Below are 21,068 nucleotides of genomic sequence, written 5' to 3'. Positions count from 1 at the left end.
TTTTTCAGGGTGTAAATATTCCACCAAAACAAGTACCTTCACAAGACAATTGGGGAGCTTAGTGCCACCCAAGACGATTGTGATTGGTTGACAAAAAAAATGCAAACAACCCAGAGATTCCAGGCACGGGTCCAGTCCACTCTGAGCAGTATGGTCTTTACTGCCATTGTGTTTATAAGTGTAATGTGGGTGAAAGGTTGATGTAAAGTGGCTTGTTAGTTTCACATTCCTCTTGCTTTGCGATTTGCATCTCATACATTGATTGCCCATTGTACTGGACAGTGTGCCAGTTCCCATAAAAAAAACAAATAGTGTTTTTTTTTTTTTTTTTACTTTTATAAGACTTTATCAACGACAGACACATTACTCAGCAGGAGGTATTCACAGACATCTTTAAAAAAAAAAAGAGTAAAATATGAACCACTTTTGCTTGTTTGAATTAGAATACATCATGGGGATTAATAAATAGTATGCCATTATATCAGTTTGTACAGTCAAAACATTTATTAATGGGGATTCTCTCCAGAGCCAGGTGGCCATGTTTTTAAATCCAGTGCAGATACGTGGAGGCTGCTGCGGTGATTTGGACTGCTGACAGCATCTGAGTGTCCAGCAGTGAGTGTATAGCATTACAAAGCATCTATTTACGAGTTAGAGCAAGCACAACATCATCACTTATAGACGTTTGTCCAAAAGGGTACATGACACACTTTACAAAATTAAGTCACTTTCATTTTTTTTTTATCTCCATCCGTTGCATCTTAAACACATTTAAAGTTAAGGCTATTTAAAAAAAAAAAAAAAACTTTCTTGTAGAATAGTGTTGTGTAGGTTGGCACCTTTGGCACATAAGAATGTCTCAGTACACACACCATCATGCACTGTAAAGGAACCCATGGGAATTGTTTCCACTGGGCAACCATGCAATCCATCATTTGAAGCATTTAAAAAGAAAAGTAAGTAAAACTGTTAATTAAATAAAAAGTCAAACATTTGGCGAATCAATAAACAAGACAAGTAAGACAAACGTGATATAACTTACATTGTGCGCATTTGATTTTAACATTGAAGAAGTCACCTTTTGCCTGTACACACAGAACTGTCTTTGGGTGGGGACAGTGGGGAATAACTCACGCCCAAGATGACAAGCTAACACTCCAGGTTGACTGTGTTTGTACTTTTTTTGAATGTGTGAATGGTGAAAAAACGGCTTTCATCCTTTTCCTAAATTGATGATTTCTTTAAGTACAGTAGCATAAATCAGACAACTGACAGAATGACAAATCTGCTACATGTGTTGCAGGATGGGATGCACAGATTAGCGCATTGCCCACGCAGCTGTGATCATCAGAAAAGGCAGGGTGCTGTACATTGGGTGACGGTAACTGACATCAGCACACTTGAGACGGCTGAGATCCAAAATGTTTCAAAGGTGCAGAGTTCACAAGACGCAGAAAGCTGAGGCGTTTATGGCCACTGAACATGTTGATTTTTATAGTAACACCAATCAGCTTTCTTTGTCTAATGCACAACACTTCTTTAAATGCACTGTACTGTATAAGAGGCCACAAAACATTTAGTGATACCTTCTCAAGCCCTTCTCATGTACATATTTTTCAATTATTTTTTTTTAGTAGCAAGAGCCTGCAGCTTCAGTAATGTTGAATATTCAACCAGAATGAAGTATAATTACAAGATCTAGAGACATTATGATACATATCTTGGAAATTATTGCATTCAATTTGTTTTGTGGCTCCCATGTACCGAACTCCAACCTTGATGTTAAAACCCACTGCTGTGCAGTAAATGGCTACATGGGAATATTTACTCTCTCCATTTCAAGGACACTACCCAGCCCCCATTGGCCTGTCTTGGCAGCATCAACACAGCATGGATATAAATTTCCAAGATACAGGGCATTCAGCATGTCAAAAGTGAATAACACTAACATAGTACTTTCACATATCCCCTCTCTCTTACACAACACAGAAATCCAATCACATCTGAAAGCGTGACACTTGAGACACAGTACACACATGCAAACACACACTCTCTCACACATACACACACCCATGCACGCACACACACAAACACACACACACACACACACACACACACACACACACACACACACACACACACACACACACACACACACACACACACACTGCACTTCTGCCCCTCTCTGAAGGAGTACAGAGCAGTGCCACAAGTTCTACAGTGCTTCCTTTGTCATCCAGAGTATGAATACAATATAAGGCAATTGTAGATGTCTATTATAGGCTTTTTTTACATGTATGTGTGCGTTTCTAGGTGCATGCGCGCCCCTATGTTGTTCACATTTGAATTAATACAGTTCAGACTTAGTTCAGGCTGGTGTTTTTTTTGCCCTCCACCAGTCGTGCCTTTGAAATGCTGCTGAGTGTGCTGTGTGAATAGTTACTGGATGGCACTTGCTGAAATAATCCAACAAGAAAATAAACTGTGAACTGTGGAAAAAAAATCGAAGTTCTATTGATGCATGTTGACGAAGAGGCTTGCAGCTTTTTGTGGCTGGCGCTTTTCTTTTTTTTAGTCCCAGTCAAATAAAACTCACAGAACAGTGTTTCTTCGGTCTGACATAAATAATGGCTTTCAGGTCAGTGTTATCAACGTATGACTGACTTTTTATTTTTTTATCAGTCGTGTGTTTAGAAGCTGACTGTGGATTCCGTCCAGCCGTTGGAGCCGTCTCCCTTCATGGTGCTGGCTGTGCGGCCCCGGGACGGCTGGCTGTCGGCCAGGCCAAAGAGGCGCGCCGCTGCGCCCCGGTATTTCCAGGACATGGTGTTATACAGGATGGGGTTAACGGCGGCACTCAGGTAGAAGAGAACCACGGACACCAAACTCCAGTACTCGTACAACAGAGACAGCAGCGGGGACGGAGCGTCCAGAAAGCGGAACTGCAGGTAGCGACCCACATGAAAAGGCAACCAGCACAGGACGAAGGCCAGCACCACCACCACTGTAGGAGGGGAGGAGGAAGAGTAAAAAGAGAGGTTGGGTGGAGAAGTAAGTGGATGGAGAAAGAATATGGATTAAGGATGAGGAGAGCATATATTAATATAACAAGCTTATTTCTAGTTGTAAACTTCCTTCTTTTATTTTGTATACCAAGTTATGCGTGTGCGTTTCCAAACTTACCAAGCATCTTGATGGTCTGTCTGTTGCTTTTGTCCCGGTGAGCCACGCGGGAGCTGATGTTTGTCTCTCTGTGTCTCTGCCACAGCCGCCGGCCTATGAGGCTGTAGAGCACTGTGAGGCAGAAGACCGGCATGAAGAAGAAAACAGAGCTCAGCCACACCATGGCCCCGATCAGGCCTGACTCCACTGCGTAGTGCGTCATCTTACACTCCCGGGTGTCCCCGGCCTCCAGGGAGAAGTCGGTGTCATTCATCCCCAAATTGAAATGTGGCCCCATGTTGTCACGCTCCACTCCCACCATGACAAACACAGGCCCGGCACTCAATAGAGACACTGTCCAGAGTAGAAGAATGAGGGCACGCACACGTCTTTTGGTAACCAGGGCCTTGGCACGCAGCGGGAAACAGATGGCCAGGTAGCGCTCCACTGACAGCGCTGTGATGCTCAGGATGGTGGAGTAGGTGCACGACTCCGACACGAACTGAAAGAGCTTGCAGAGCGCGGCCCCAAAGCGCCAGGGCCTGTACCTCCACATACGGTAGAGGTCCAGGGGCATACAGAGGAAGATGAGCAGGTCGGATACGGCCATGCTGCACAGGTACAGGTTGGTGGTGGTGCGCATGTCCCGGTACTTACTGACCACCAAAATGGTCATGACATTCCCGGTCACCCCGACCAGAAACAGCAGCGTGCAGGCGATGGTGATGGCTGTGAGGATAGGGATTGAGTAGTAATTGAGTGGAGGCAGGCCAAATTCAGCGTTCCTTGCGGTGTTGTTGGTCTCCTCCCAGCTGCAGTTATGGGAGAGGCCCTCCGAGAGATTAGGCCAAGAGGGCATGCTTTCGCCGCGCGGTTATTGACGGGGCCGTGCCTGGCCCTGACCGCTTAAGACTCCCCGGGTCTGGGACTCCTCACACCCTTTGGCGCTGCACCTTTCTCCCATGGCAAATGGTTGGCTGCCGTGCGTAAAATAAAGGTCCTTGCGCACACCAATCTTGTGTAAACCCTGTTTACAGTGAAGCTGAAACAAGTCACAATTCTGCTTCTGAGATCCCCCAGGGAACAGAGAGTCCTCACCAGCCTGGCACAAACATTAAACTATTTCAGCTTGATCTGAATTATTAACCTCATCTCCAATAAAAAGTTGTCCAACAATGTTTTGCGCTAAAAGTACTTGTTCAAAAGGCGTGTTACAAAATAATATGCTGGGTAGTTGTAAACTATACACATCACCCACTGAAGTGACTGCTGGTGACTGATCTAATCCAAACAGATGAAGCAGAAAAACACTGCACAAACATCTATGAGCTATCTAAAATATATATATTAAAAAAAAAATGTAACTTAAAGACAAGTTGTCTTCCGCGTCCTTTCTGTCAGTGAGATCCACCTGCAGTTGTGTGCTTTAGGAAAAATGAAACATGAGAATCCGTCATGCGCCAAAGAGTCCCAAAGAGTTCCCATCACCAGCAGCGCGCCCCTATTTTGCGCGTCAGACAAAAACAAAGCAGTGTCAGACGGTAGAGTTCCACCGGGCAGCATGTGATGGTGAGTCAGAGGCAGGGTTGTAATGATGCGGCAGCAACATCTGTTCTGAAAACGGCATCAAACCCGGCCAGACGGATAAACAACAACCACAGTGAAAACAAATGCTGTGTGACGGAACCGAGACAGTTTTATAAAAGTCACAAGAACCAGAAAGGAGCGACGCATTGCCAACATAATCATACAGATAGGACATCAAAGGACTTAAGTAGAATAACGTAGTTGAAGAAGATAAAGAGATTTACTCTGGCTTTCCATGTCTGCCCTTCTAGTTAAGGTGCATATCCAGTGTGTGGATCCTGACTCCCAGTGAGCCAAACATCATATACAGGTAAAGTGGTGCTGCACGAGGGAGGGTGGTGTATGGGTCTACAGTGAGTCCAGTGCTGCAACGCCACCTACAGGTACTTTAGGGGAGTGATGCCTGGGGGGTAACAGTAATGCGCACCAGTTTCAGACAATCAGTCTTGCAGAGAGCAAATGGAAAGAATAATGATATTTCAGAAACGCTCTCAAATGTCCGTCCTTGACTCCAGAAGTATCCACCTGCTCCAGAATTGTGGCTTTGCAGCTGATTCTGCAAGGAGCTGAGTATAAAAGGAGAATTTCCCCATAGGGTTCTAAGTAGTCATAAGCATAAAATGATAAGATCCGGCTTTTGTTTCTTAAAATTATCTGCACATTAAAACCCCTTTTTTTTTTTTGAAAGAGAAATTGATTTTTGTCAAGGTTTAGAAAGTACAGTTTTTGCCCAGTGCACTCTGTACAGATAAAATCAGGTAATTCCACAGCCACAAAGACTTAAATTGAATTATAGTCAGTCTGATGCCCAGATTTAATTCAAGGCTCCAATTTTCACTCTGCAGAATGAGAACAGGGGCCATGATGTGCCTCTTGTGAGTGTACACCATGTATACCTGTGTTTTCAAATTAGGAACATGTGTCATATCTCACCTACTGTGGAGTTTCATTTGCAAAGGGCATTCACTGTAATACAGGTTTAGACACATATACTGTGCTATTTACAGTGAATATTCATGTTTCAGCCCAATTAAAACAGATGCATACTGTGTAATAAGGTACAACTAGAATATTTCACCCACTTATAACTGGCAAGATGATTGGCTATTCTGCCAAAGGCAACGGACAACAATTACAGAAACTGTGATGTTGATAAAAATGGGTTCAAAGTTTGAAGGCTCTCCCCCAGACTGTGTATTTATCAATTACACTTAACAGGAGAAAGTGGGTAAATGAGTTTTAGTGCAGTCACTTCAGCTTTTATTTTATTTTTTCTCCCACCCAAAATGTATTAATTTAATTTAATCATTGTTAATTAATTTATATGGCATGATGATTATATGGTGTAATAAGATGGGAAGTCAGATTCTAATCATAACTCACTTTTGACTGAACCCGTAGTTAACATTACTGCGTTTTTTTGGCTTTGTTGGGAAGAATTGGCATTGTTTGAAATTGTGCTATTGCCACAAAGTCAACTTTGAGAGAATATTATTGATTAGAATAACACTAAGATTGACAAACGTAGCTTATTTTGCTAGCTTAGTTTCATGGCTTACAGTAATTTGAAAATTTGCTTGTTGCAAATTTCAATTTCAGTAGGTGTGAATTTCGCCAAAATAAGAGTTGCACTAGTTTTCTAATTCTCCTGCACTGTTGTGGTCACTCTGCTTCAAATATTGTTATCTCTCTGCCCTTTGCGCTGTGTTTACCAGCAGATATCATAATGTTTATGACCACTGAACGAGAGAGAGAGAGAGAGAGAGAGACTAGGAGTGGAACGAACACAAGCAGGACACTTGTCTGGACGGTTGTGTCTTCCACAGCCTCGGTGAGACCATTTCGTCACATCTGGTATGTATCTGGCTGGGGTCACATATTGTGTCTCCAGACTGTGTGTGTTTGCCTATGCGAGTGTGTATTTCCCTTTTCGGGATGTTCAGGAAAAACCTATGAACCTCTAACTACATTTCAGTGGACCTACGCTCATAAAAAGCTGTGGTAATGATGATAATAGCCAAATAACAAGCTGAAATCACAACTATTTACATGGACAAAGTGGGAAAATTGGACTGTTTCTGGGACAACAGGAGGTAATAACAGCCAAATTGGGTATTTTCTCAGTAATGTCTAGGCTGTGTTTTAGTCAGGAGAGATTCTTCTGTTGTGGTTTTTTTGTGGCTGGGAACTGCGTGTTATTTAAAAAAGACTCCCTTAGTTTCCTGCAATGCAATACATTTACTGTTTCAGTCCTATTTCTCTACGGTTCATGTGCATGTTGTTCTGGAGTACCACGGTGAAGTTGGTGAAGTATTGGGAGTGTTTCGGGTGTCATTTTGTCTGAACTATGCCTCCAGGGTGTAGAGGTAGAATAGGCCTACAGTGTAAAGTCCCTGTCATTAGTATAAACACGCGCATTTGGCAGCCATGTGTAGGAGTGTGTTTGGTCTGTGAGGGGCACTACACCCCTTCATCCACAAGATGGAAGAAGAGGTCTCATTTTATTTTTCACAAACGCAAGAAAGTTCTCCTACAGGTGTGAGTACATTGTGCAAGATTGTAAATAACTAGACACCATGCAACAAGACATTTCATTAGCTGAGGGCTCTATCAGCACTGACACACACACACACACACACACACACACACACTCACATACAGTAGCTCAGTCAGTAGGGAGTTGGGTTGAGTTGGGTTGGGAAGGGAAAGGAAGGGAAGGGTCGCTGGTTCAAGTCCCCATACGGACCAAAGTACGATGGTGGGCTGGTAACTGGAGAGATGCCAGTTCACCTCCTGGGCACTGCCAAAGTGCTCTTGAGCAAGGCACCAAACCCCCAACTGCTTGTGACACCTTTCCATGGGCAGCCCCCTCACTCTGACACCTCTCCATTTAGGGCATGTACAGGTACTGAGCATGTGTGTATAATAACAACAGAGTGAAAACATTGTAATTTCCCCTTGTGGGATTAATAAAGTATATATTAATATTACACACACAATATATATATATACATGTAATACACATAGTTATTCTGTTATTGTTTTTTAATCTTACAAGCACAATCCATTTTTCAAGCGTTTCATTGTTTTGTCAGTCATGCAGATCCGTGATAAAAAAAAGACTCAACACACATGCATGCAAAGGCACAGGCAGATAGACATGATCATAAATGCACACAGGCGTGGATAAACAGGCACGTATTCACAAAATAAATATATAAAAACAGAGAGGGAAAGTAACAGTGGGAAACGATGAGATAATAGGCAGGGCCAGTGCCAGTAATTTCTCCACAGAGGACTCCTCCTACCTCACCAAAAGTCTGCAACTTTTTTATCCAATGAGAAAAGCCTTTGGGAGGAACCCGTTTCTTTGATTGGTGTAGAGTTTCACAGACCCCTCCCTTCCTTAGGAGTTGGAGAGAGAGTTCACTGTTAGTTTGTTGTCAGCTACACTCAGTGAGTTTCAGAGCAGAAGGCGCACGGGACTAGCTGTCTGCAGCGGCTGTATAGATCTTTATCTGCTCAGCTGGAGAGTGTGTGTCTCTGATACTGCCGTCAATTCAGGGAAGCCAAGTGAATTGATCTGACTAAGCAACATGTGGGCTGCACGCCCACAAAATGAGCAGGTTGGTAATGTCTCCCTCTCATTGTCTGTTTTTCTCTGCTCTGTTCTATTTGCGTCCATGGGCTGGGGGAGATATGTGTCTCTGTGACACTCTTTGGCTTTGGCTTGTCAGGGGGATCATGTAGAAAAATGTACAGTATGTTTGTGTTTGCCAATATAATTATACTTACTGCTCCTGTATGTTTGCATGGGGGGGGCGCTGAGTGCAGTGTCTTTCTGCATAGTACATATGTATCATATGTTTTATCATATCATGACAAGGTGTAGCTGTCTCTTAATCTTTGTGTGCATGTCATGCTAGAAAGATGAACGTTTGATCCTTAGCTAGGGGGTTGTGGAGGGGTGTCCTTCAGGTTAGAGTGTTTCCTTTTTATTAATGAAATACTGCAACAAGTAGCGTGTTACCTGGTGTATAAGCTGCACAGGTGTGTGTGTGTGTATGTGTGTATGTGTGTGTGTGTGTGTGTGTGTGTGTGTGTGTGTGTGTGTGTGTGTGTGTGTGTGTGTCATATTTTCATGTGAATAAACCAGATTTTTAAATGTGTAAAAAAAGAGTATGGATATGTAAACTAACTGTTATTACTTTTGACTTAATGCAATGTATATTAGAAATTCAAGTCCATGCTGGATTGATGCTGCCAAGACAAAACCATTTTGTGTGTGTGTGTGTGTGTGTGTGTGTGTATGTATGTGCGCATGCATGTGTATTCTGGCCTGTTTCCCCTTTTTCACGGCCCCCATACACTCACACTCTGCTGTCTCTTCTCACTTCTTCTGTTGTCTTTGTAAAGGCTGAAGCGTGACCTCGATACTTTACTTTGTTGTCGTGGGGTCAGCACACGCACACGCAGTTAACGTTGTCACTGTTATTTCTGCCTCAGGCTTTTAAGTGTGTTCATGTGTAATTTTCGACCAGTTCCATGTGATGCTATGTTGCTCAGTTTGTGATACATATCAATCATTAATCTGGACAGCGGGAGGAATTTAGTCCACAAACACCTACTGTTCTTACGTTACAAGAGTTTAAACTTATGGTAATGTTCTTATTCTTCTCAGGAATGATTAGAAGGATTTGTAATATTTTTAGCTTGGCAGGCAGATTTTGTGTAAATTTATTCCAGATGTGAACTACAGTCTCATATGCCTCTGTGAAAAACCCACAAATGCTGTTTTGAATTTCATCTGTCTTTAAAAAGGATAACTTGTGCATGATTTCGACATTTTGTTTAGGATTGTACAACAGATACAGTGTCTGCAGCTTCTTCCATTGTCAGTGTGCATCATCATAAGGCTGTTCACAGCTAATACTGGATGGGTATGTGGTTTAATATACGTTCTCAGTGCATGGAAGTTATGCTGACAGCAATGCTTTAGTGCTGAAGACCGAATGTAGAAGAGGTCCATGAGATGCAGAAATAAAAGTTATTTATTCTCATTCTGGAGCTCAGAGCATCATCTTGCAACGCCTGGGCTGTGTTTCTATTTCTAAACTGTCTCTATTTTTGAATCCAAGCAGCTTACTATTATATGCGTCTGAGTCATGTCATGTGTTATGAATTCTCAGGTAATCAGGTCCATTAGAAAGTAATTTCAAGCAAACTGTAAAGGGTTAGATCACCCCATTCCAAAAATTATATTTTACCCCTTATCATTACTGGTATTTGGCCAATGGTGGGAAATGGAATTTAATTTGTGTTGCTCACATTATGAAAAAAAAAATCTTTTCTTCTGGATAATCCACAGAACGCACTGTCATCAGTTTTATAATAGGGACTATATTTTGTTAAAAAATAATTCCAGTGAAAGCTCTTTGCAGCTTGGTCTGTGGATTAACCAGTACATTGTTTCTGGAAAGATATGTTGCTGTTTAAATGTTAGAATGTATTTATAATTTTGACATCACAAAGGATACTCCATTCATCTTTATTGTATCGGGATGGCGACACCTGGGGAAATAAAACCAAAGTTGTCGGCATGGCAAGATACTGGGGGAGATGGTAATTAGGTTGAACCAACACTATCAGTCAAGTGCCCAAACTGCCTCCATACGTCCTGTCCTGCCACTGTAATCATGGTGCGTCACAGTCACTTTGGTGGCCCGCGCACAAGTTATAATTTGGTAATTTCAAGGCTATGACTTGGCTGCTCTGGTTGGGCGGGAGAGAGAGAGAGAGAGAGAGCAAGAGAGAGAGGTTCCATCACTCCTTCAGTACAATGATGCCTTGTGTTACCGGCAGTAGAGCGCCACACTGGTGATGATGACGATTGCGCCCTCTCTTTTTCTGGCATCTACTGTATTCTTGCTTTCTCTGCCTCTCTGAGCAGCCCTATCCCCCTATCCATGGTGTGAAGGATTAGATAATAGGCAGCTTTAGTGTGGGCAGAGAAAGAGAGGTTTCACAGACCTCTTTGGTAGCTTCTCTCTCTCTCTCTCTCTCTCTCTCTCTCTCTCTCTCTCTCTCTCTCTCTCTCTCTCTCTCTCTGTGTACCATCTGCGCTATGAGGAGCTTGGCACCACACCATCAGTGAACGCCAAGCTAGATTAATGTTTATCTTTATTGTATAGGTATATATCAGTATGTATGTGTGTGAACGGTAGTCTAATACCCAAATATGGTGTTTACATGAATGTATGATATCTTTGCAACGATTTAAATCATTCACTGTTTGCCAAAGTACATTGTAAATGTCAAGCTTGTTATCACACTTCCAGGAATAGATGATCCATCTCACAACTTGTCTATTTTTCCGAACACTCGATGGGTAATTTGTGACAGCACCTCTGCTGATAATGACATACTTGTAGATGCTCAGCACCGCCTCCAGTGTTCTCTTCACTAACTTGAGCTAATGTAGAAGGACAAAAGTAGGAGGATCAGCTTGCACTTAAAATAGGCAGGCACGCAGAGGTCCGTTCATGACACTTTTTGGATGAAAGAAGTAGCTATGACAAATGTTATCAATACACACATGTGATAGTTTAGTAATGGGGATCACTGATAAAGACGTCTGGCTCAGAGGTGATGAAGAGCAGTTATGACAGTATAACTTAAAATAAGCGGTGACGGTGGGGGTCATTCTTTCTGATTAATTGTGTCACACCTATGAAAATGAAAAATGAATACTTTAACGGTTACAGTGGTGTTAAGTGCGTTCCACAACTCTGATTAATGGCCTAACCTATTTTGGGTGTTCTAACCTTTTCCTAACCTGTCATGTTTCCCAGAAAGACCAGCCCCTTTTCTTAAAGTATAACATGTATTTAGAACTGTTTGATGTAGTCCAAATCATTTACACTATATATATATATATATATATATATATATGTATATATATATATATATATATATATATGTATGTGTGTGTGTGTGTGTGTGTGTGTGTATGTATGTATAAACAGATATATTCTATTCTGATATCCAAATTCACATGTATAAATACATGCATTGTGTGGCAATGCTGTGCCTTTACATAGCTTTTACTCTTTAAAAATATCTAACAAAAATATGCAATGACACATTTAATTATTTTTTTATTTCATTTGGCTCAGAATCATTGCTCCCTGAGTGATAATTAAATGCTTGTGTGAAATGTTTTTTGGCAAAACAACTTTATTGGCGCTTATACAATAGATATATATATACTGTATGTGTATATATACTGTAAGTGTGTGTGTATGTGTATATATGAATACTGTATATGTGTGTGTATGTATGTATGTATGTATGTGTGTGTGTGTGTGTGTATATATATATATATATATATATATATGTATATGTATATGTGTGTGTATACTGTATATGTGTGTGTATACTGTATATGTGTATGTATATATATGTATGTGTGTGTATGTATATATATATATATATATATATATATATATATATATATATATACCTTGAAAGTGCGAATTCCCCTCAAATGAGAAAGTAATCGGTAGGCTCATGTGCTGTCCACCTCAGACCCCTCAACCACCAGGATGCCCTAAAGCAGCAGAGGAAAATCATTTTCTTCTCATATTTGACATGTTAACATTCCCCACCCAGCTCTGCGTGAGGACAATATCGCTGTTTTCCTGTTCAAAGCATTTAGGATTTGGTTTCAGTCTCATGCAGTGAGTGCAACTCAACTCCCAGCAGTAGCCACGGCATGGCAAATTCCCACCGTTCAGAGTAGATCAGACTACTGACACATCACTATCACGCTGCCTGCTTTTGTATAACAGTACAATAAAGCAAAAAACTTCAAAAAAGACAAGACAACAGTATGTATGATCATTTTGCATGTGGCCCAATGGGAGTGCCTTCCCATAAGTTTGGCAGTGAATCAGACTTTTGGTTACATGACACACAACTTCCTGGCTAAACTTAATTTTGGATAACAACAGCTTAGCAACTGATAGGGGATGCAGATTTTGGTCTGCCAGTAGAAACAGGCAGGGTGACCTCGTCCTGGTTCCCATGTGTCCCTCACGGCTCCCTGCACTGCTTCAGGAACAGAGCTACTAGCAAGACTCTGCTGCACAATAAAATAAAATAGAACATGTCTTTTCTTCTTTCATTTCAAAACCTCAGGTTAAGATTTCATTGATAAATATTAGGAGGGCAGATGGAACAAAGTTCTGGACTGTAAATGCAACGTGGCAGCCCACATGGGGCACACACTGAACACAAACAAATTGGCCTTGGCCTGCTTCTTCCTCCAGCTATCGCAGAGGAACATGAATGGGTGTGAGAGATGAATGAATCCAACTATGTTGAATGCAATATTGATTGTGGATTAACCTGGTGTAACTTACAGTAATTATTCACTTGTCTTACCATCCCAGTCACAATTTATAAGTTGTACTAAGTTATTAATTTGATAATGTTGATTAATCAATAGCTTTATAAATATTACGTTAATGTTACAACTTGAGAGGCAACTATTTTAACAATTGCTAATAAGGGTCACAGTTTTTTTCACTAGGCCAAAAGCAAAAGTTAGCAAGTCATCCATGATTATAATGCTATATTAGTGATATATATGAAGATAACATGAAGCGACCGCCAGCAGCCAATTAGCTTAGCTTAGCACAAAGACTGGACACCTGAGGAGAAAGCTGGCCTGGACCTGTCTGGTTTGTTTAATCCGTACATGACCACAGTGTACAAACAACTTTACAGAGAACTACTGGACTACTTTTTGGCTGGGAGCAGTCACTTCCTGAAGTCTCAGCTGGTTGCCTGGGAACGGCTCAGGGCCAGAAAGTAGTCCTGTTGTTCACGTGACATTTCTGCTGACAGCAAATTCTCACGTTTACACTTCAGAAGGTATGTCATGTTAATTAGTGAGCTTAATAGGTGCTGGAAGGTGGATTTCTTTTACTGTTGGGCGGTATTTCAAAAGCTTTTGTCTGCCTTTTTGCTAAGCTAAGCTAATCGGCTGCTGACATTGGGTGAACTCAAGACAGACAGAGATTTTTCAAAACCTGGCACCCCAAAACAAAGTTCCCATTATTGGCTTAAAATTGATCTAAAAACATTAATAAATGATTAATCGATCGTAATAATAAATCTGTTAATTTAATCTTATACACCTTATTAGAAAGTGGTACCAAATTTGCTTAGTTCAACAGCAGGACATTCATCTGTCCCAAAGGCTTTACTCCAACTCTATATCACATATTACATACTTTCTAAAGGATTTGGAATTTATGAAGGTTGGACCCTGCATGAAAAGAGAAGCAATATGTGTGTGTGTTTTTTTTTTTAAAGGAATGCTTTTGGGCATTGAAGAGTAAACCTCTATAATATGGGTGCCTGCTCTACCAGGTAAGCTACCCAGGTGCCCAAGCATAAGATTTTAAAGATTACTTTTTTGGGGGTGTTTTCCCTTTATTATAGTGGATAGACATGAAAGGGGGGGGGGGAGAAAGATTGGGGGGAGATGACACAGCAAACAGCTGGAGGTTGGATTTGAACCCGGGCCACTGCAGGACTCAGGCAGGGCGAACGCTCTTACTTGGTGAGCTAGAGGCCGCACCAAGCACGCTGTTTTAAAGGCTTGGTAATGCAGAGTGAGACACTATGCTTACATATTGAAAATTGAGTAGTTTCTTTGCTTTTGTGATGCCTCTTTTTCTCTCTCACACTCTGCTGAACCTCCACAGTTTGTCTCCCACTCAACAGGCTTTTCGTTTCTTCAAGCATGCGTTCGATTCCAACTAATTGACATTTAAGGGGGATGCTAGCACATGAATGGAGAGGCGGACGCTCTTAGCTGCTTCTGTTGAGATATTATATACGAGCAGCTTGCTGGCTGTTCAAACTATCGCCATAACAACAGGCCAGGAAGCAGGAAGTGTTCCATTATGGAGTAGAGAGATAACTTCTGCAAGCTCCAACTTTCGTTGCATTGTTGCCATCTCTCGGCTCTCCCATCAGGTTGCATACTGCACACACCTCTTGTAATGTACATGTATGTGCATGCACATGTTTGACATCTGAGTCTATGCAGACATTCAAACCACATGCAGCATACCAGGTCCCTTTGCAGTTAACCTCTGGCTGGGTCAAGCCTGTGGATATTCTTAGAGGGGGGAGAAAACTGCACTGTCCTTAATACTTCTTCTAGAATCTAAGATTGCATGCACTCCACCCAAAAAAAACAACCAATCTGCCTTGTTACATCCTGTTTGTCTACCGAGGCCAACGTTATAGTTATTTTATAATTAATTAAACAAAACATAGGCTTTTTGTTCAAAACATTTTTCTATACGTTGCTTCATTTGTTCTAGGAATCAATTTTCATATGGTGTCAATATGAATACATAGACTACACAACTGCATGATCTTGACTTCTTTTTCTTAAAAAATAAATGCAATACACAAAAGTATTACTGGAATAATAGATCTTGACCGCATTACACTCAGGTATTATCATTTCTATATTCATTTAGTTGTTGGCCCGTCATGAAAGATCAGTGGACAAAATTTAAAATTTGTACAAGAGGTATTAACATACAAGTTGATGAGATCCACGTGCAAAATTTCCACACTGCAACATTTTAAGGATGGTTGGATTAAGCCACATAAGTCATAATTAATGTCTAAAATAACACTATATATATAGGTGTGATGGTCAGGCAGACTTATTGATGCAAGTGGTGCCTCGCTTGACTGTTTCCCCTGTATTAATTTTTAGAAATGCTAACCCACTGGCAACTCCAGGCTCTTGTTGTCCAATTTATTTTGTACAAGTATTCTGCTTGGAGCTTTATATGACGTTTTTCAAATGATTCCTTTGTTGTGGTTCTTTCGCATGTTTTGTGTTGTAGTGGCGTTCTAACGCTCTTCACAATGGCCAGCTGTCTCATTGATAATTATGCACACTTGTCTCCCTCTACTCTTTACTCCTTAAGTGCATTGCTAGTTTTAAAGATGCCATTCTACATTTTCAACCTGGGCTCCTTCGTCTGTTAACAAGCGTGTTTAATATGGCTGCTGGCCTAAAAACTGACAGGTGAGGTGAGGTGAGGTGAGGTTATAGCAATGTGTCACTCACCAGTGGTCCAGGTCAGGTTGCGTTGAAATTCTGTAAGAGTCTGGATTGAATTGTCTTTTGGTTTCATGGGGTCTAAACTATATATATACTTTGTAAATGGGCTGTTTTAGATCACACCGTTCTTAGCTGTGTGCAATAGGCTATCATTTGCCACACTGTTGTCCTTCTGTACAAAACGTGACAATGCTGACTCGGCATACTCTGCTTAGGAATGTGAAAACTGCTTTTGTAAATAGTCTTAAAGAGCGTTTTTTTTTCTTCTCCCAGGTTCTTTCACTTCTGAAACGGTAGAGATGAAGATGGCTGAAAGCAACTTAAATTAAGATTTTCCAGCAATCAATGCCATAAATTTATGGCAAAGTCTTGTGAAATAATCGGAATTGTTACTTAAATCTCTTACATTAGCATCTTTATTCAGGAAAAAAAAAAAACTGAATGAGAAGAGGATTTGATGAATGAAGTGACTGAATGGTTTCACTGGGAAAACAGGAAACCCAGACATGCAGTCACTGCAGGCAACAGGTGGCTGCTGCTGGGGACTCTTCTGACTGTGTGAGCATGTTGGCTCTTGTTCAGTGGAGCTGTTGGTTTACTTGTCACGAGCATTTTTAGCTCCAAACATGAAAGTTAGGAAGTTAAATGTACCTGTTTTTTACTTGAGCCGGGTGTATTCTTAGTCTGGGTTATATAGCTTCAGATAAATGTTAAATTTGGGGAAATAAGGGCAGTGTTGAATTAAGGTGTTATTTGCAGCTTATGTTGGGAAATGAATCTTGTGTGTGTGTGTGTGTGTGTGTGTGTGTGTGTGTGCGTGTGTGTGTGTGTGTGTGTGTGTGTGTGTGTGTTGTTCTTGTCCCGACTTGCTCAAGTGAAAACAGTCCAGAAATCTAAACTGAATCACCAAAACCATCATCCTTTGGTGCTGCTCCTCCCTCTTTACCTTACACCTTGTAATACCTTTGATCGTTCTTTCTCACAGTTGTGTAACTGCTATCCCTAAAACGTTACACCACATTTCCTGTAAACTCATTTATGTTCAGTTCAAAAATGTTTTCTTATTTTATCAGTGACTGCTTTGTGAGCTGGGATGAGCTAACAAGGAGCAACTGCTCCCTGCTTTCTCATCCCTATAGACAGCTTTGTCAAAACAATTAAGGACTAATAATAGTAATAATATTATAGAGTGGAGAAAATGATCCACAGTGACGTACAGCAGAAAGGGAGTGCATAAAATAACCAAAAATTACCAAACCTGTCCATTTAATGAAATCTCTTTTCAGAATATTTCTGCTGAGTCAACTGCTAACTTTCTCTGCTGTCCTTTCTTTCCCCTCTCTTCCTGAATCGTATTCTCTTACAAAGAAAGGTTTGTTAATGGGCCACATGTGTAAAGTCTTGGCTGACTAAGCATACTGACAAAGGGTCTTTTTTATTATTGTTATTATTATTATTTTAACAGTATCCTGCACTTGAAAGAGGGCAGATTTGTTGCTGTAGCAATGTTAATCTCCACGCCCTGCCTGTATCCTGTCTCAGTAATGCAGTTTTTACAGATGACGGCGTTTAAAATGAAGTTGGAGCAGTAGTGTAGCAAGCACATGAGAGGTGCCAATGTCCTAAAAGGTTCAACAGGTGTTTAGCCTCTTACAATGTGTTTTATTATACAAAAATAAACATCAGCGTGTTAACATGAATATATTCTGCACGTATCTGCCTATAAGGTACCATATGACATTTGCTTATAATATTTGCCTATGCCTATGGCGTGTATGGAGTGTGTGCATGTGTGTGTGAGATGTCCAGCATTGTCAGGACTTGCTCAGCATGATGTTTACACATTAATCACAATCAATTACATCACCACCAACAGTTTCATAACCCACTCCCATTCGTATGGGTGGAGTCAGTCAAGTTATTCCCAAACACAGCATTGACACAATACCACAAACTACTACTACTACACACACAAGATGCTTTCAAACCGCAGTTAAAGGAAGACATGTGCCTGAAGGTTTACAGAGAGACGCCTGTGACAGGAAGATCCTGGTGTAGGACTTGATTAGATAGGATATATTGCCCCTCATAAGGTCCTAATCAGCAAGACTCTTAGGCCACTAGTACTGTACTGTACTGTACTGTGTGTGTGTGTGTGTGTGTAATGAACAACTAAAAGGGTTTAGAGAGTTAGTTTGTCATTAACTGATTAACTGGAGTTAAATGGTTTTAGGAATGTCTTTGAAGTCCCAGACAGAGGTGGTGACACATGTTTTTTCCAGCTAAAATTTCCAAAGGACATGTGTCAACTCTTCACAGGTACTGGAGTGGTGGAAGGGTGGGTTTGGGTTGAGGTGGCCATCGTGAGTCATTCACTGAAAAACTGAACAACTGAAGATTTTTATTCAGTTGCATTTGCTACTAAAAAACTAAAGTGAATGCGCGTCCACCTCTGTCTCTGTCTCACGGCAACAGCTTAATGTTAGCGCCAGTCTTTAGTTGTCCAACCTCAAGCATGGCTGCACCACTTTGTTCAGAAAATCCCTAATTTTCAGCAATGTGCTGATCTCTTTACGCTTCATCAAACTGACCTTTCTCAGACTGCAAGAATAATTCTCAAAACAAACAATATTTTAAGCGCTGCACCCATACCTGATAGGGTATTGGAGAGAACAAAATGCACGAGACAGCATTTCAACATGATTGTTTTCCCCGGGCGCCCAATAGCTCGGTTGGTAGAGCAGGCGCCCACATATAGAGGTTTACTCCTCGATGCAGCAGGCCTGGGACCAACTCCGACCTTTAAAGCATGTTATTCCCCCCTCTCTGTCCCCTTTCATGTCTTCATCTGTCAATAAATGCCTATAAATGCCCAAAAAGAATTCTTTAAATTTTTTGGGAAAAATAGTTTTCCTCAAAAATTTGATATGTGAAAAATAATTTTTCTTTTCAATTTTTTCAAATGAATGGCTAATCCTAAAGTTTTTCCTAAATAGTGTATGACTCCAGAAATAATGATCCACACTGTGGTTTTTCTATTAGGACACAGTAATAAGAACATGCAGACAGGTGGAGGGGTCACCGAATAGTTTTATGAAAATTATATGAATCATACGCCAGGTCTGTGCACTAACCAGGTCTCAAGCCCGTTGAACACCAATTGGAGATATACATCAGACATCTGTTCACTGGCTCATGTCATTTTTAATTTTTAATTTAGAAATGATCATCTCCCCTTTGTTCTCCTATAGGCTCGCCCTGCTCAAGGGGCTAACTGCTGAGCATGCTGGGTAAAGCTCCACCCACTACCAGTAGCCTCAACCTGGTGAAGTCAGAGGTGTCTGACACCACAGTGACCCCGGACGCACACGACGGTATCACGATGGCCGAACTTGTGGAGAGCCTGGATACCAGAGAGCTGGACATGGGGGAGGGAGAGGAGAACGATTACGATGGAAACTACTTAGGTGTGTGTGTGTGTGTGTGTGTGTGTGTGTGTGTGTGTGTGTGTGTGTGTGTGTGTGTGTGTGTGTGTGTGTGTGTGTGTGTGTGTGTGTGTGTGTGTGTGTGTGTGTGTGTGTGTGTTTGCATGCATATTTTCTGGCTGACTCTAGCAGTTTAATTTCACCAGCAAAGAATAAGATGACACCTAAAAGGGTATAACTACTAAGGATATAATTTTAGCTTCTGGTCACTGTATCACTTTAACACTGTACTCAACACTGACACTTTATAATAATTTATGGTCTTTTCTTTGTTTTATTTGATGAATGTTCTTATTGTTTTTTTTTATTATCATTGTTATTTTGTTGTCTTTATACTGTCTTTTTTGTCTATTTTTTATTTCTTTTTTCTTGCTAAAACTGCTGCTGGAACTTTCAATTTTCTCGCGGGAGTCATCCCAAAAGGATCAATAAAGAGAAGTCAAAGTCTGAGTCCAATAACAAAGGTCCGTTAGTCCAGTGATGAACAATTTAGATGGTAAAATGCAAAATCATCACAAGATTAAACTTCCATAAAACTAACGTGTCAGTCTATGAACCAGGTTCATCATTCATATGCAAGGTTTATTTGACGATATAAGCCCCAAGCAACAAGTATGTGACTGTCCATGTGGGGTTGTACTCAAGTTCTCTTGGGAAATGTTGTAAAGTTGAGCGGTAGTAGAACAGCCAGGCTAAAGGAAAGTGGGCTCACATGGTGTGTCAGCGTGGAAAATAATTTAGGATATACTCCAGTTGGTGAGCCTTCAATCTGGTATCTAACAGTGCAAGAGTATGAGGGTGGATTTTTCCTTCACATAATTTAGAGCTTTACTGGAACATGAACAGGAACGTTTGACCTGACACTGCGGAGTAAAAATCTTGAACAAAGGCAGAGTTTTCAGTGATGCAGCCTACTCGTTCCTAAGCACCTTGAATAACTCCTACATGCACAAACAAGAAAAACAACACGCTTACCAGCCTCCTCTCTCTTCCTCCTAGGGGACTGTCGTATCCCATTTTCAGCGGTGTATGCCACCGTGGGCTTTAAGGAGGCCAACGCTAAGGTCTACCTTCCCACCGTGCCCATTACTGCCCGCATACTGGAGGTGGAGAGATTCACCACCGCGCAAGACCGCTTCAACCTGTCGCACCAACGGAGCGTCAACAAGGTACTGCACACAGTGTTTAGGGACACAATACTGGGTAAATATAGGAATCTGAAAGGAAACTGTGAGTTGCTCTGAACAAAAGGATCCGCTAAATCTCTTTAATGTTGTTCTAATCCCTATAATTAGTGATCACTGCATTTCTTTATGTATTTGGATTGAGATATTTCCTTCCAAAATAACCATTTCTAAAGCAACTAAAATGACTCTAACCCTGCTGTTTTGTCCTGAAATATATTTAGCTGATCATCTCTCTCTCCCCTAATGTGTGTGTGTGTGTGTGTGTGTGTGTGTGTGTGTGTGTGTAGTCTCTGCCGGCAGTGTTTAAGATTGAGCTGAAGCACGGTGAGTTTACCTGGGTGGTCAAGAGGAAGGAGAAACATTTCATGGAGCTGCATAGAGAGCTGAGGACGTACAAGACCTTCATGAGGATACCGCTGCCGTCACGCAGGTTGGTGCCTACACACACACACACACACACACACACACACACACACACACACA

The 21,068-nt window shown here is 41.3% G+C and overlaps 2 protein-coding genes across 4 annotated transcripts in view; one reads left to right on the top strand and one right to left on the bottom strand.

Annotated features, from left to right (window-relative positions):
• Positions 1-437: 437 nt before the first annotated feature.
• Positions 438-4,997, bottom strand: ghsra (growth hormone secretagogue receptor a). Its single transcript, XM_032501191.1, has 2 exons — positions 3,184-4,997; positions 438-3,004 (listed from the first exon to the last, which is right to left on the bottom strand). Exons 1-2 carry the CDS (start codon positions 4,019-4,021, stop codon positions 2,691-2,693), a joined length of 1,152 nt encoding a protein of 383 aa, XP_032357082.1. The 5' UTR covers positions 4,022-4,997; the 3' UTR covers positions 438-2,690.
• Positions 4,998-6,494: 1,497 nt separating this feature from the next.
• pld1a (phospholipase D1a) overlaps positions 6,495-21,068 on the top strand; it is a 42,527-nt gene continuing 27,953 nt past the window's right edge. For 2 of the 3 annotated variants that reach the window (XR_004327048.1, XM_032501083.1), the window contains exons 1-4: positions 8,185-8,375; positions 19,165-19,380; positions 20,398-20,567; positions 20,873-21,015. Coding sequence is in view for 2 of the 3 variants with exons in the window: in XM_032501083.1 (XP_032356974.1) it covers positions 19,197-19,380; positions 20,398-20,567; positions 20,873-21,015 (497 nt within the window). In the remaining variant the exon portion in view is untranslated. Of the gene's footprint in view, positions 6,604-8,184; positions 8,376-19,164; positions 19,381-20,397; positions 20,568-20,872; positions 21,016-21,068 lie in introns of those variants that run through there. The other variant, XM_032501084.1, reaches the window with a different exon arrangement.

This window comes from Etheostoma spectabile, chromosome 20 (assembly GCF_008692095.1).
Source record: "Etheostoma spectabile isolate EspeVRDwgs_2016 chromosome 20, UIUC_Espe_1.0, whole genome shotgun sequence".
Lineage (NCBI taxonomy): Eukaryota > Metazoa > Chordata > Actinopteri > Perciformes > Percidae > Etheostoma > Etheostoma spectabile.
Note: the sequence above shows the minus strand (reverse complement) of the source record. Positions and strands in the feature narration are given on the sequence as shown.